The sequence below is a fragment of the Daldinia loculata genome, assembly GCF_022478755.1.
Source record: "Daldinia loculata strain CBS 113971 unplaced genomic scaffold F4817scaffold_44, whole genome shotgun sequence".
Classification (NCBI taxonomy): domain Eukaryota; kingdom Fungi; phylum Ascomycota; class Sordariomycetes; order Xylariales; family Hypoxylaceae; genus Daldinia; species Daldinia loculata.
In genome coordinates, this window is record NW_026054898.1 from 14,555 (window position 1) to 30,175 (window position 15,621).

The following is a 15,621-nucleotide window of genomic DNA, read 5'->3' on the forward strand; positions in this document are numbered from 1 at the left end:
GTCTTCCGACCTCGCAGGATTCACGCGGCTGTCAAGGAGAGCATTTCTTTAGCCGCCGAAAGACAAAATCCAATAAGGCTAATACAAGAACGAGAACCGTGACAGACGTAAGTAACAGAAGAGGTAATCGAAGCAAACCACCACTAATAACATCTCCGCGGCCTCAGCTGTCTATACTTGGTTATACGTAACCTGGATTGAGACGCAAGGGGCCAGTGAGCGTTGCACAAGAGCATTAAATCAATCTATATGATAATTGCCAAAATCAGCTCACAATAAGGCAACCTCTCAGGCACGCATATGTCCCTCTCGTCCGGTAGGGCAGCAACGTAGTCGACTGTCTTCTCTATGACCGTGGGAACCTGATTTGGATGAAAACCCCTACGATAGCGCAGCCCACGGCTCAATTCTAACAAGATAGTTGACAAGTCGGAGACAAAATTACTAGACCTAGGTTTGATTTACCTGGCTAGACATCGTATTGGTTCGCTACGGGATGCTTTCGTCTTGGAACCTGAAAGTTATCAATTTTCCATTCATCCAGAATGGTTAGATGGTCCGACTGCAATATCGCTAAGTTTAAGAACACCATCTCTCGTAAGAATCCCAACGACGTTGCATTAGGTTTTGAGAGGGTCGTAAGGCATAACGTCTGAGAAACTTCTCCAACATCATACCGAGTCAACCCCATTCCATTTTCCGTTGGTTGGCCTCCGCCACGGGAAGACACCGCTACCTATTTACAGGGCTTATCAAAAGCTACGACAATATGGGTAACACCATGCTAAAATATTAATGATGGTGTCCATGAATTGCATCCTCGCCCTCGGAGATGACCTTCTGACACTTGGCAAGGATGGCTGCTTGCCTCGATACTTCGGCTAGCGTGCCAACAACCTGCCTATTCCCATCCACGAAGCCGTATAATGCGTACGGGATACCAACATCGTTACAGAAATCCTGTACTAGCTTTTGCGTGCGGCGGAGATTATGACGCGGAATCCTGGGGAACAAATGGTGGATGACTTGGAACTGCAGGCCGCCGTGGAAAAAGTCCAACCATTGGGGGCATTCGATGTCCATGGTCGTGCGGAGCATCTTCTGGGGAAATGATTCGTGGGGCCCCATATCAGAGGTGCTCATCGCAAAGTGGGAAAGGCAGATCTGCGCGTGGACTGGCATGGGCACCATATGGCTGATCAAGAAGAAGACAAGTCGATCCGAGTTATTAGGAATCGATTTGTACAATACTCCATAGAAGTACCAGGTGATGAAACAGAGCTGTCCAGTTATCTCGAACCACCCGTGCCACCAAGCAGGTCCTTTCGTAGGGCCTCTGCGAGCAAGCAAAAAGTCCCAGGATAGGCGGTAGAGGTTCAAGCGCCCAAAGAGGAGAAGTATGTAGTAAGTGTAAGGTTGAATTCTGAGCATGAATTTTGCTACAGCATCGTATTCCATTACGCGGTCGTAAAAAGTGGAACGCATCGATGTGAAGAACCGGTGAGACACAGCCATGAACGGCATATGTTCGATATCCGGGTCATGCTCCGGTGCATTTGTAACGATGTGATGCACGTTATGGTTCCGCTTCCACCATCCTATTGAGAGACCACCGAAGAAGTCAGCAACGATGATGCCGATAACCGTGTCCGTGTGGAAGCCATGGGTAATACCCATGTGACCAGCATCGTGAGCCGTGAAAACGAGCTGATGCCAGAATGCGCCTAAACACACCGCACTCGCAACGTACCAACCCCAGTTCAAGAAGAGGAAGGTGAGGCTGAAAAGGATTGAGTATCGTGTGACCTCGATTGCATACGCCCAATAATTGCATTTATAAAGATCTTCGGCCTTGATTCGCTCGCCAAGATCGCGATACTTGGCCACGATGGCATCCTGGGTATCAAAATCCAGGGAGGGATACTTTTCCAAGTCTAGAGTCGTCTTTTCCCTGGTAACGGTGTCGAGGTATGACATGCCATCATCATCAGGTTCCACCGAAGATACGGAAGATGTAGATGAAGATTTCGGTACTGATCCATCAACGCCACGTCGCTTTCGAATCACGGCTTCTGCGCTGTCATCGAAAACCGGGGAAGGCTCCCGGGAACTTGGGCTGCTCGACACGCCCGTAGAAATGACGTCGCCTTCCTCAACCTCGTCCTCAACCTCGTCGCCGTCCAGCAATGGTCTGAATTTACCGCCTTGGACAGGGGGGATGAAGTTGGTCCACCTTCCTTCAATTCTACCAATTCGATAACGGTTCATCCGCTCTCTTGTTTCGGGGGAATGGAGACTATAGTAACAAGACATGTTAGAGACAGATGATCCTAATGCAATGCTCGTATAGGGTTATACAGGTGAGGGCAGCACTAACGCAGTGACTTCGTCGGTAGCATCTCGACCAACCATGTGTAGGATCGCCTTGTCACCGCCTGGGTGATACGGTAGCCATGGATCGGCCTTGAATACGTATTGGTTGGCAATGAAGATGCGTCGTCCGTCTGCGATTAAACCTTCGATCTGCCTTCTCGACAGTACTGGGTATGCTTTTTCGGCCATTGTCGTCCACCAGCCTCTTTAGGCTCTTAGGTACGTATAGGAAAGGGACACAAATGGTCTAGCTCGATGTTCCCGGTGACAATTTTACGCAACCATTTCAATCTATCGCGAAAGGGAGGGTATATGGAACTATGAGGGGTTGTACAAGAGATTAGGCACGTTTTATCAAAAAAGAATTAAAACCAATTGACATTAAAATGTTAAAGATTAAGGTACGCCCCTTGTCAAGGGAACCTTGGGAGTCTAAGCAGTCTCGGACGAAGAGCTTTGGGAGTTTGGGAGCTAAGGAAGAGCGGTGGGAACCGAAAAATGGGGGTTAAAACTCACCGTAACTATCTGCACATTTCGTTTGGGTGAATCCCCTGAAGGCCTGGCCAATGAAATAGGCCAATTGAGCCACGACGCTTTCCCCACTACCTCCACCTCCCCAACTACATGTACATAGGTACCTACAAACTTACATTACATAGTACAAACCCAACCCTAGCAAGACCTTCCATTGAAGCTAAAATCTACACAGCCACAACAACTATCAACATTTAAGAATTATCTTCCAGTTAACTAACTATCACTTGTTAACCTATGTAGTATCATAGTATCATACATCACGTAAGGTATACAATTATGAGGGCAATCGAAAAGGTATTAGTTGAAGATTCAAACAGCTGCTTAAGGCTCTAAGGAATCCTTATCATCAATGCACATACGCACATACGCACAAACCCAGCTGATCCAACACTTACAAAAGCTAGGTTCCGAGCTCTCAACTACATATCTAGCTCATATGTAACTGCATGGGACGACTTGCAAATCACATCCTTGCAGTCGAATGACGCACAAGCACGCTAGATTCCGAAGCAATAAAAAATATCTTTCCATAACTCAAGCTCCTCGAATCACAGGATTTATCTGAAAAATCGATCAGTCACTTATAAGTATCCTTATTAAGCTGCAGTAGGTATTATATCATCGTTGAATACAACGTTGAGAGTAACTAATAGTCTAATATCAAGGTTGTATCATTCTAAATAGCTTAACCGGTGTTACGTCAATTGGAAGACGATATGTATAGCACCCTGTACCCAAAATACTCAACAGGCCATGATCATCCGAGCCAATTTAAAATACAACTTCCCATTTTGATTAACTAGTTAAGTCTTAGTTCACCTATCATTCAAACGAGCCATCTATTGGCAACGGTAGACACGTTTTACCTTGGCAACAGGATTTCCTCAATAATTGTAAAATAGAAACCACATTACAAGGCAAATCATCTATACGTTTACCCCATGTTCAAAAAAAAGGGGGAAACCTCTAGGGGTAGGATACCTACAAATTGCTTCGTAGTCCATGTTAGTCTTATATCAATAGACAGAACATGGAAGTCTCCGTCTATGCTATAAAGCTTCCCTAATGGTGTGAATCATAAGACCTTTGAATATCAGCTGGGTCAGAACAACCACAATGTTCGTTTTGAGTTAGCCTACTAGGCATTTAATACTCATAGACCATCCTCCTTCCACTAGCCTTGATAACGGTGACCCTGCTGGATACATACTATAAACGTCGTTTTCTACCCCTTTCACATGAATAGGAAAATGCAAACTAGGTACTAAGCCAGCAAGCCCAGAGTTCCTCTTATATCAATACATAAGAAAGCGAATTCTATAGACGCAGGAATAAGTCAAAATACCACAGGCATACTACATAAACTTAACAATATAATAACCATACATCGTGTTTACCCAGGTAGTCAATAGTAACGTCGTAAATGTACATGCAGCCTTATATGTGCTACACCAAGCGCTCGAATAGAATACCTTATACCAGCCAAGTTTATCATTAAATCAAGAAACCAAGTTACATTTTAGAAAATGCCTTGGCGCGCGCCCCTAAAGGAGGGCTCGAGTTACAATGTCGGACTCGCGAACCGGATCCCGCGTCGTGGTATTTCGGGGGGTTCCGCCGCAGAGAAGAATGGTAACATACGTAGACGTCAACGGTTTTGTTAGAGCCACCAAGAAAATATATACCCGGTGCCGTGTTTGCCGTGGCCGGGTTAGTAATCATGTCAACCTATACGGCCTCCGCAACGACTTACGGAGAATTCCCAACCTCGAAATAAGAGGAACTGTGAAATGGGTATAATCTAACCTACCTAATGTAAGGGTGAAGAGTACACACGCAGACGACGACCTTGAGTATTAAACACTAGCAAGAGCTGCATAGACTTGGCCTAGCAACCCATCATCCAAACCAACCCAAACGGAATCTTCTACCTATATAAGCAAGACATACCTTCAAACTCCATCACATAATCTGATATAACACATAAAATCATACCAATTTATATAGATAAAGACGAAATCAAATTACGTTTATATAGGCCTAGATATATTCCTATTCCAACTAATCCCCATACCCATATCCATCCCTTACCCCCACCCCATCACTCGTAGTCCGAACCATATCCTCAGACCTTCTCCCATACCGGATAATGTTGAAAAGTGTTTCTATCCCGACTAGAGATTCTTTAAAAAAAGAAAAAAGAGGAAAATCGCGTATTCGTATTGCCGTCTTAGTGTTGAGCTGCTTCTCAAAAGCGCTTATGGAAGACGTGTGGCCCAAGAATATATTGAAAGTACGCTTGATGAAGGCTACCGCTCAAACATACTGCGATCGCCTCTCATGTCGACTCCCAATATTACTAATACTATCGCTCGGTGCTACACTCCCCGCATCATCATCATCCCAGACTACATAGCCGCTGCCGGCATGGCTCTCCGGACGCCTCACACTCCGTGATCTGTTACCCCCAGACCCTTTAACCGAATACCGAGTTCCGGCTTTCGACTGAGGTCGCGGGGGTGAGGTCCGTGTGCCGCGAATCGTGCCAGCCGATTTGTCGGTGCGAGCTGAGACATACGTCTCGTTCTCTGCCTCGCGCGGCCGCGACGACGCAGATGTGTGCTTGGAACTTACGTACGTGCGCCAGTCTGACTCCGAGTCAGGCGAGTGTCGCGAGCTCGCGTGGCTGCGGGAGTCAGGGGCGGGGGCGTGTCTGGACCGGCCTGTGTTACTGCGGTACTCTGATTCCACTGGTCGCCTCTCGCCATGTTTCGATCCGGCACCACTTCTATTCTCATGCTCGTCGATAATTAGTGGGCGTCTGGACGAGGATGCCTCGCTGCGGCCGCGCGACCGACTTCTGGTAGTGTAGTGGCTTGAGTAACGACTAGCGCGGTCGTCCATGTTTTCGATCGCCCTGCCTCGCGGACTACCAGCCTGAGAGTGACCACCATTGTAGCTACTGGGAGGGTAGTACCGTGGCTTATCCGGAGATTGGTCCGGGTATGTGGACCGTCTAGTAAAGGGCGGCATATCATGACCCTGGAACGCCATATGCTCTTGCTCTTGCTCTTGCTCTTGCTTGTTCTTTATCGAGTTATAGGTTAGCGCGCCACCGACAGCAGCGCCCACCGCCAGACCGAAGACGGCACCCAGGACGGTGGTAGTATTCAATCCTTTTGGGGCCTCCTGAGGTGGAGTCTCGATGGTTGATGATGTCGTAACGCTTTGTCGCGCCATAGTATAGGACTCGCCGCTAGAAGCGCGGCTGCCCACCGTGGTGCTAGGCCCACTAGATCCGGCGATAGACCGTGGTAAAGGAACCAGGGGGGCGCCAACATCTAGAGTCCAGTCAAGGACACGACTGGTTTCCTGGGTAGAGGAGGGTTGAGACCGGCTTACCGTCGAGCCCGCACGACTCGAGGCATACTTCTTGGAAGAATTAGCATGGACAACCTCCATGATGTTTCCGTCAAAATCGCCGATGATAGCGCGGCTCTCTTCGTCTGGATCTGAGTTCTGTATGCGTAGATAGTTGACGCTGTAGTTGCCGTCCTTTAGTTTAGGGTTCGAACGCAAGGCAGCTCCGTGGAAAGCAGCAACAGCCGAGGGTGATCTCGCCGAAAGAACTAGGCGACAGGGTTGCACAAATTGTGAGTCCGGGTTGGTATTCTGCTTCACTTCGAAGACCGGTTCGGGGGAAGACGAAGAAGTATCGCCAAACACTATTGAGGTGGGAGTGGAAGATATATAACGGAGACCGAGGGGTTGAGCCACAGCGGCGTAGAACGAAGCCGAGGGAGCTAGGTCTTTGACTTGGACAAATGGTAGGACATGCATATCTCTAGGAGATACTGGTCCGTGACAAATTATCAGATAAAGTAGAATGGGACGTTAAAACGACTAGGTAGTCGAAGCTGAGTGACTCGGAATACAACTGGCTCTGGTGATAGCAGTATGCACGAATACTGATCGAGAAGACGGAAAAGCGTTGCAAGGGAGATGCAGCTAACCAGCCAGCAGCGATGTGGAGCAGGCCTGAAGGTATGAGCAACGAATGGTAAGGTAGAAATCGTAAAATCGAAAAGCCGAAAGTAGTATATTAGGTGGGACAGGGTGGAAACGAAGAGTGTTGTCGATATTCCAATCTAAGTGTATAGGCGTCTTGATATGCAAGCCAAGTATGGCGTGTTTTAAATTCAAGAGGGGGATTTTATAAGTAAATATTATTGAGTTGATAGAACTCGACGTTTATTAGATATTTCAACTTCGGTCTAATAGAATTAATAATTAGAATTAGAACGATGATGAACGAAAAGAAGTCGAGAAACGAGCAAATTCATGAGTAGAAATATACCAACCTCAATACCCACCTGGTATCATGGCGGGAATATCCATGTGTGAGCCGCCAATAGACGAGCTTCTCCCAAAAAGACGATAGTTAGGTACTGATGCAGGAGACATCTTTGACCTGTCTTTCAGAATTCTCCGGAAGGTGATCCACCCCCAAATAATCCGATGCAACTGGATACCTGAGTTGGTCTAGTTGCGTCTATCTCACTCATTCATACACGTGTATTGTGATAGATTGAATGATGAACAACCTGGCGGGGGTTTTGTAGTGGCAAGACGAATATCCACTATAGCTGTATGTGCACGATGGCCCATGAAAAAGATTCGCGATCCATGGTTATTGATATCGTAGAAATATGATTCAGCTGAACCATAGGAAGATACGAGATGGGTGGCTCGAGTCCGAATGGCACATGGTGGTCTTCATAATGATGTTGCGATGCAGATAGCAAGCAGGCTGCTTGAAGCGACTATTGTTTTTATGATTTTTTGGCGGGAAAATGGCGCTGACTCTAAAAATGTCTACTATGGCAGCGGCGGAAGGGCTGCCACGTTAGATTTGTGCCCTATATTGAATTGCCGCATGCTTGAAACACCTTCCGACACGAACTTGACTCGAAATAGGTAGCCAAATATGAATAAGCTGATTGGACTAATAAGTCCAATAAGTTGGTCGAGGGGAATGTAGGTAGACTTGCAGTAATGTGGAATAGTTTAGTGGAACAGTTTAACTAAGTGGAATAGATGCGTGCAAAAATATAGAAAGGTAAAGAGGGTAAGTGACTATCCCCCTCCGCGGACCAAACAGAATGGCACTTGCCCTACTAAACTACATACTCCAAATTCTTAATGCAGACTCTCCACAACCCCATTCGACTTTTAGACTTTCTACCTTAGGCATGTATGGTTATATGTAGTTACAGTTACACATCGTGGAACTTGACAACACAATGTCTAGTACGCTCAAGTACAGACCAGCGTCGTGTGAGGTGGGTGTAGGTACACGTAAGGACCAGATAAATCAATTTTAACAGGCATTCCCAGTTTGACCTTGTGTATTAATTGCGTGGCTCTGAAACTAGGTTCCTATGAGGTAGGTATACATAGACCCATGATGGGAGATTATGTATGTCTAGTATTACATCCCCCCATTTCCTTGCCGAAGATTCGTAGATTCGCAATCCTGACCGAGACCGACATTAAAACGGCTAGGTGTGATCGACGCATAATAATGCCATCCCCCCAGACGCAGACTTAACCATAAGATCTTCATCTTGCACCCTAATACATACATATCCATCTTCCAACCAAGCATCACCAGATTAAGGTATCCAATGCCTACCTAGAAGTAGATCAATAGTGAAGAGGATTATGAGGGGACGCTGCCCCAACGAACTGATGCCTCCACCCTGCCTACTTTTATCGCTGACGCCGATGTCCGTTCCTAGAAGCGGATGGCTCAACAGCAGATGCTCCAATATCCAGCTCACTCTTCCGCAGCTTAATCCGCTTGAACTCATCTGATAGGCACGGCGTAAAGCCGACGTATTGTTCTGTTACAAAGATTAGGTCCGCTCTCAGCTAAGCCATGAGAACCTCGTGAAAGGCGGGCTGCACGTCTAATGACTTTGGCCCCAAGCACTTGTCTTGTCCCATGGTCGACGCAAATCCTGGTATCGGACTAGAGAGGTGAGCTAGCATAAGGGGGAATTTGTTAAAAAAGGGAAACAAAGAAAGAGGGCTGTGGGCCAAGTTGAAGTGGCCCACATAAGACGGCGAAAACGTCTTGGATCTCATGTTGAACGCCTGATGTTTTGGTTGCAAAAACAGAGACTGAACAAAACCCGTAGACCCAAGCTCCGGGGATACCTGCGTCTGCCACCATGTTGTATGGCGGGTTTCGCAAGGCACACCCGCTTTATCATTCATACCTAATACGTTCCACTACCTACCCTCCTCTTACTTTCCCCTTTTCCTCCTCGAGGGGCTCAGCTTAGGAGACTATCTTAGAGGATGTCCCAGACGTCCTCAGCAGCGTGGCAAAACTTGCTGCATGCAACACTAGCCGAAAGACTGTATTGGCTAATTGAGATCTTCTCGTCTACATACTCGTCGGCGAAGTTGTCTGGGCCTTTGGCCATGGCACCCACGAAGACACATATGCTTTCCTTTGGTCCAAGCGTTTGGATGTAGTCTCGTACGCGCACGGTGGCCGAGTCAAAGCTTAGCGTGATCTTGCGGCAATTGGGTGGGAGATGGTCCGTGATCGGGTTCTGGATGACTCGAAGGAGTTTCTCTTGCGAATTGGTCGAGCGGATGGATAGGCGATGGAGCAGCTGAACCATCAAACCAGCAAATCGCTTGAACGTTCGGGGAATGCGGACAGTAGGTGACACCTCGATGAGGACACCCTTTGCAGTCTGTATATATATTTGCAGCTTGCCTGCTTTGTTGATGGGCGAATCCAGAAGGGTAAGGAGACACTACATCAGTGGGACACAACGTCAGCATGTTGAATGCCAACCTAAGACTAATGACTTGTTGAAGAGTAAGCGAAATATGGTGCTGTAGCGTACCTGATGTGTAATATCCGGTCGGGCGTCGCTAATATCTCGGTTCATCTTGCGCATCACTCCTATGTGCTCGTCGCTGTTGAGAAGCGAGTACTTATCCTCACGCTGCATACCAGCACGGCCAGCACCGTTACCGTGGGAGGCCTTGTATGTCTCTAGACTGGCATTGGATAAGACTACTATGAGTCTCTGGCTGTCCTTGTCATTGGAGGCTATGGGTACGTGCTGTTCGGCGACAAGCTGGGGGAGAGCCGGAGGTGGTAGAGATTGGGTGCCTGCGGAAGTAGCCATTGTCGTTAGAAAAGTTGTTTATAATTGTGAATGGGCGGAGAAAGATGGAGGGTTGTGTTTGTAGATGTATGAACTCCCAAGGGGCTTTGGCGCGGCCAAAGGGTTTCATTTAATCCAACAGATCATAGTGGTGTGGACAGGTGGACAAGTCGCAAAGTACAAGTGTGCGGCTGAGTTGAGGGTAAAGCTCGGAGCAACTAATATGCAATAGGTGAAACAACCAAGATGATTTCCGTCTCTTTCCTTTTACCTAGAAACAGTAGACGGGAGTAAAAAAAAAAAAAAAAGCAATTGTCGAACTTACGAGGTCGCTTCCCAGCGCGATATTCTACTGTAGAAGGCATGGTCGATTTGCAAAGTAATAACACGAGGTGATAAAGTTTTTAGCAGAGTTCGTTAATGCAAGAGCAATATAGCGTATAGTGACTGTAGTAAGTAGTAGTGACAAATAGTTATGTTTCGTGAGAATGTTGTATAAAACTGAGAGTGAAAGGTCGTCAACGGGGACGGAGAATTGAAGTGAAGAAATTGTTAAAAAGAATTCGGGTTAAGCTACGGATGTGGGGAGGATTTTTGTTTGTACATATCGAGTCCGGTTTGGACCCCACCGGTTTGGACCCCGCCGGTATAAAGGATTGGTACATAATAAAGGATTGTTATCGGTGCAGTGACTTCCTTTTTGCCCCACTACAGGTGCTACCCACTCGCAGTTGCCCTTGCTGAAAGCTTAAAGGTACAGCACGTTGTTCTAAAAAGACAGTTATTCGGGTACCTTATCGCAAGCACGTGTAGTATGTATTCTGTTTTATCCGGCATTCTTATGCGAGTCTCAGTGTTATTAATCTCACTTTTCTACATCTTAGGTGAAGATAACTACTTCGGTACCTAGGCACGCTAAAAGGAAAAGCAAACTCCCCTTACTGCTACCTATGCACTAATATGTAAAAGTGTTTGCGCCGATAGGATTGGATTATGTAAATCACCGTTCTTTTAAACATCGCCAGCTTGTTTCTAACTTACATATGCTTACGCTTACCCCTCCCATGCCTATGCTTCCTACCGTTCCGGCCTAGAATCGGGATATATAGGTGGCATCATGTGTTGGATCCAGTTACCAAACAGAATTTCATCGGAGTACGGGTTCCATTAGAAACAACGCTACGATGCAAGCCATCGGCTCTATCCCCGAGCCCGACCTCCGACTCCGTAATTTTCTACACTCCAACATATATGTCGTCTTTAAAATCTACTAAAAGCAAGCAGAAAGGCAACGAATAAGCAGTATAATACTTCCTCCCGGTATCGCAAAAAATAAGCGAGCTCGCTTCTTCCGAAACGATCTGTCAGATGCGAAGGATTATGGAAGTGCTTATGGTTTAACCCGTAGGCATAACCGATGGAATGGTGAGCCTTACTCAGCCTGCGCCCCGGTTCCTACGAATAGGGCTTCAAGCCTTTCGGACAAACTCAACCGGCTACCTGCAGTTAGAACTTTCTGCAGGTGATACGAGTCCCGTCGCGGGGAAGCTTTCTAACTTCTTGAGGTGAAAGAAAGGTCTGAGCTCTAGCAATCAGATCATACCAATAGTGCCACATAGGTAGTCTAGGCGTTACGACTGTATGTCTTTCCTAATATAAAAGAACTAACGTTATCAGGTATGATAACATCGAGATAGGCATATGTTCTCCTCACGCGAGCTGGCTAGCTCCAAGCGTTTTAAATTATATTAAAATAGCTTCCCTGCGCTTCGTAATAGACTAGGAAGGGATGAGTACCTATGCCCTGATAGTATAGTTGACTAAGCGGTAAGTATGGCCATGTAGATATTAGACGCTAAGGGTATAGAGGGTCTTATATAGGAAAGATATTCGAAAGTTATCCCGAACACACATGTAAGCTGACATACCCCGGGTTTATAGAACTGACTGCTTCGGCCGAGAATAATCCTTGCATGATACAGCAATCAATATATGTAACTAACAATCAAAAAATACGTATATTTCATATACAAGCCGTTATTCGCCGATCGAGATGCATCCAAAGGTCAACCGGCAGTTTGCCGCTGTATGAATAGTATATATTTTATGCAAGCCAGGCTTAGAACTTTTCCGAATAAGACCAGCATGTCCGAGCGGGATATCCAGACTCGATAAGCAAGTGCAGGTCATTTATCACATCCCAATTGGTTCTTCGGGTTTCCGAGTTCGGTCCTGGACGTTTATGGTAAGTATCAGCTCGTAACGTAGATGGCTATCGTAGCTAGGTATACCTATTCACGGTTTCGAGTTAAGAGAAAGGGGTCTATTAAGAGATAAGAGTAACCTAGGTTAAAGAGATAATAAGCAACATTGGTAGTATATACGATGAGCTAATTGCCTCTCTACACATCGCGTATGGTCATTTTTGCCCGGTATTATGACATGATCAAGTGGAAACATTCAATGTTAAACATTCAAGGTAGAACTCCTAATCCTCGGATATGGTTCATATTCCGTAGCAATAGAAGGTTTGGTTGTAATATTTACGGTTTATATCAAACGACAATGTCACTAGTAAGTACGTGATAAGTCTACTCAAGGTGCTGCTTGACGTATACGGCATTCGCCATCAAAGTATCATCATGCTAAAAGACTATTGAACCATGACCAACTAAACTCCTTATAGAGGCTTAGCATCACAATCATCTATGTACTAATGTAACACATTTCATAGGCATTTAATACCTTCTTAATCACCCCTGAGCCTTAAGCGCTCGAGAAGCCAGCAAATACATATGGGAGTCCACCGCCATCTAAAGTTACCAATAATAAAATTTCATATGTCTTATGACGACTTAAAAGGTTGAAGATATAATATGAACATTAAGGGTGCAATTGCCAAGCATTACGGTCTATAAAACGTCTCTTAAACGTCTATGCAGCTTGGGTCTACTAATATGAGAAACAATAGATCATTTAAACTGGATAGGATAGTTATAGAGAACACCTAGGTAGGTATTCATAATAACGAAAGGGTGCGATAGGATTAGTGTACGTCTGTAACTAGTATGATGTTAGACGTATTCACCTTGAAAAAAGACACCTTGAAAAAATTAAGTTGAACTTGGAGACGGTTTCGAGAATAATGATTAGTTACCGTATATCTAACAGCATCATGATGAGTCAACAGCATTCAGAGGATATTGACAAATACGAATAAGGGGTTCTCCGTATGCTCAACCCCATACGGTGGAGCGCTTTAAAAATGGTGGCGATTATTATTAGAATACCTGAAGGTAACTATTTGAGAAAAAAGGGGAAAAATAAAGGGCACCTATGGGGTTCGAACCCATGATCTCTCCCAAAGTTTGCAACTTGAAGTTACCCAAAGGGAGCGAGTTTCCACTTCTCCAAGGCACCGCTACGTTATTTGGTTGTGATATTACAGATAGCAAGTAGGATATTTAACTTGCTTGCTGTTGCGCTGGTACCAGATACGAGGTACCAGGCAACCAGGAAGCTATCTGCAACTGCAACGAGATGTTAAGGCCCATGCGCATTCTAGGGCACTTGGCGTCATAACTTCATGAATCACCCCGTAGACGGTAATACCCTTAATCTTCAAGCATACCCCCTTATTTATATCCATCTCAACACTCGGGAGAGCCATATGGATGAAGAAAGACTATAACATCGGCTGTCCTATGGTTTAGTGTTACACAATCTTTCAACCCTATACATGATAAGTTAAAGGTTTGCGTAATATTGATTGTACAGCTTCATCAAACAGAGCAGCTTCAGAATTAGTTTACCTTGGAGCAAAAATGGCGACTTATTTGGCCTCAATACAAGTGCCTATTCTTATGTTATGTAGTTGTTACTAAATATAAGACTAAATTTATAAATATATAGACCAACCCTTCTGTCTATATCATTCCTAGACGTACTTCTTGTAGCTTCTAGGTTTACTACAACGCGTCTCTAAAAACTGATATCTAGACCATAACAAGGCGGTGAAGGATTTGCTACAGCCCCAATGAACGAAAACTTATACTTTACATCCCGTATCAACTTCTACAAGCTTACTCCATTCCCCGGAACAACAAATATTCTAAGGAAAGGACATAAGTCTAGAATATATCAAGTAACCCAGAAACTTTCTAGAAAATACTCATGCCGCCTTTAAAAAGACCAAAATCAACAAGCTAATTATCCAATAAAAGCGGCCCGTGATGTACCCATTAGCAGGAGAAAAATCCCCCAAGCAAAAGTATTCTAAACGCAGCAACAAGAATTGTTCCAATTAGCTACCTAGGTACCTAATGTATTAGCCAGAAGCCAATTTCTTCAACTGCGTGACTGCAACACCACGTTAGCCAAGAGACAAGAACAGAGAAAAAAAAAATAAGCAACACCAGGTACTCACGATCGCCATTAAACGTATCCGAATCGCCCCCATACTTATACGCATCATTAAACTGCCAAATCGTATAATACGGCCACCCCCCCGGCAACGCACCCGCGCTACCAGCATACCGCGCAAGCACAAGCGGATTCGTATTGACGAACGCGCCCGACCCGCCCGTACAACTCGACCACCACGACGGATTCGTATACAGCAGGGGATACCGCCCCGTCCTGCCGCGATACGTATCGCTAAAGTCCCCGATCCACGAGACCATGGCGCTGGTCGACAAGCCCGCGCAATCGCCTTCTAGGTCCAGCATCCCCGGCAGCGTGATCCCGTCGCCCGACCACCCGCCGCCGTGCGCGAGGAAGTACGTTGCCTGGGCGGCGCCGGAGGACGAGCCGGGGCGCGCGAAGTGGTAGCTGCCGCGGATGAGGCCGGCTTTGGTGGCGCCGGTGTAGTGGGTGCTGAAACTGGGGTCTTGGTAGGTGGTGCCTTCTGTAGCCTATTTTCATCTGGTAAGTTCCGAGGGGGGTATGCTTTGGTTCGTAGATATATGTGATTAGGTAAAACTCACTTTGATGATAACGAAACGAGCTCCAGAGCTATATGCTGCCCCAAAGTCTACGCTCGACTGGTAGTGAGAAATGTCAAAGCCCGGGACAGCAGCGAGGGCAAGGCTGCTGAAGCCTAGACAGGTAGCAACGAAAGTCTTCATGTTCATGATGATTAATCTAGTGTCTGTACTCTAATGCTTCACATTCTGGGAATATGTAAACGCCTGACTTGTCTCTACGGCAGGCTTTATAGTTCTTGAGACAATCCGGAGGATAGCTATAATATACTAGACTCATAGTTATGATGAAGAGTATGGCATGGTTAGATAGGGGTTTAGACTATCTTGATCGAGATGCAGGGTTGGCAGTAGGTAGTATAATTTAGACATCGCTTGGATACTATTGGCTATTCAGAGTTGGTATTCTTTCAGCTCGACTTGGAAATTGTCGATCTTCCTTAGTCTGGGAAAATGCTCGTGAACATTGTATCGTGGTCTGAAATTTGTATATGCACGATTATGATTCTAGCAAGTTTAGAAGAGTTCCCTTC

General features: G+C 45.9%; 4 protein-coding genes and 1 non-coding gene across 5 annotated transcripts; all 5 read right to left on the minus strand.

The window, feature by feature from the left end:
- Positions 1 to 792: 792 nt before the first annotated feature.
- Positions 793 to 2,562, minus strand: F4817DRAFT_360341 (fatty acid/sphingolipid desaturase; the record flags this gene model as incomplete). Its single annotated transcript, XM_049306269.1, has 2 exons — positions 793 to 2,296; positions 2,378 to 2,562. 2 exons carry the CDS (start codon positions 2,560 to 2,562, stop codon positions 793 to 795), a joined length of 1,689 nt encoding a protein of 562 aa, XP_049156665.1.
- A 2,104-nt stretch (positions 2,563 to 4,666) lies between these two features.
- F4817DRAFT_195165 (uncharacterized protein) lies at positions 4,667 to 7,237 on the minus strand. Its single transcript, XM_049298502.1, has one exon. The coding sequence runs from the start codon at positions 6,748 to 6,750 to the stop codon at positions 5,227 to 5,229; it is 1,524 nt and encodes a 507-aa protein (XP_049156666.1). The 5' UTR covers positions 6,751 to 7,237; the 3' UTR covers positions 4,667 to 5,226.
- A 1,445-nt stretch (positions 7,238 to 8,682) lies between these two features.
- Positions 8,683 to 10,471, minus strand: F4817DRAFT_367124 (nucleolar essential protein 1; the record flags this gene model as incomplete). The annotated part of the gene is made up of 3 exons (XM_049307079.1): positions 8,683 to 9,746; positions 9,840 to 10,111; positions 10,432 to 10,471. 3 exons carry the CDS (start codon positions 10,469 to 10,471, stop codon positions 9,270 to 9,272), a joined length of 789 nt encoding a protein of 262 aa, XP_049156667.1. The 3' UTR covers positions 8,683 to 9,269.
- A 2,963-nt stretch (positions 10,472 to 13,434) lies between these two features.
- F4817DRAFT_t123 lies at positions 13,435 to 13,526 on the minus strand. The gene has a single exon. It is a non-coding gene; the product is annotated as a tRNA-Pro (tRNA).
- Positions 13,527 to 14,225: 699 nt separating this feature from the next.
- F4817DRAFT_195232 (glycoside hydrolase family 25 protein) lies at positions 14,226 to 15,488 on the minus strand. The gene is made up of 3 exons (XM_049298504.1): positions 15,092 to 15,488; positions 14,533 to 15,019; positions 14,226 to 14,465 (listed from the first exon to the last, which is right to left on the minus strand). The coding sequence occupies exons 1-3, from the start codon at positions 15,236 to 15,238 to the stop codon at positions 14,434 to 14,436; spliced, it is 666 nt and encodes a 221-aa protein (XP_049156668.1). The 5' UTR covers positions 15,239 to 15,488; the 3' UTR covers positions 14,226 to 14,433.
- Positions 15,489 to 15,621: the final 133 nt, after the last annotated feature.

Bases quoted from the DNA above. Each gene is read 5' to 3' on its own strand.
- F4817DRAFT_195165 (XM_049298502.1), bottom strand. From the start codon at position 6,750: ATGCATGTCCTACCATTTGTCCAAGTCAAAGACCTAGCTCCCTCGGCT.
- F4817DRAFT_195232 (XM_049298504.1), bottom strand. From the start codon at position 15,238: ATGAACATGAAGACTTTCGTTGCTACCTGTCTAGGCTTCAGCAGCCTT. The intron at 15,020-15,091 runs GTGAGTTTTACC...AGATGAAAATAG, and splicing joins CTCGTTTCGTTATCATCAAA to GCTACAGAAGGCACCACCTA. The intron at 14,466-14,532 runs GTGAGTACCTGG...GTGGTGTTGCAG, and splicing joins GGATACGTTTAATGGCGATC to TCACGCAGTTGAAGAAATTG.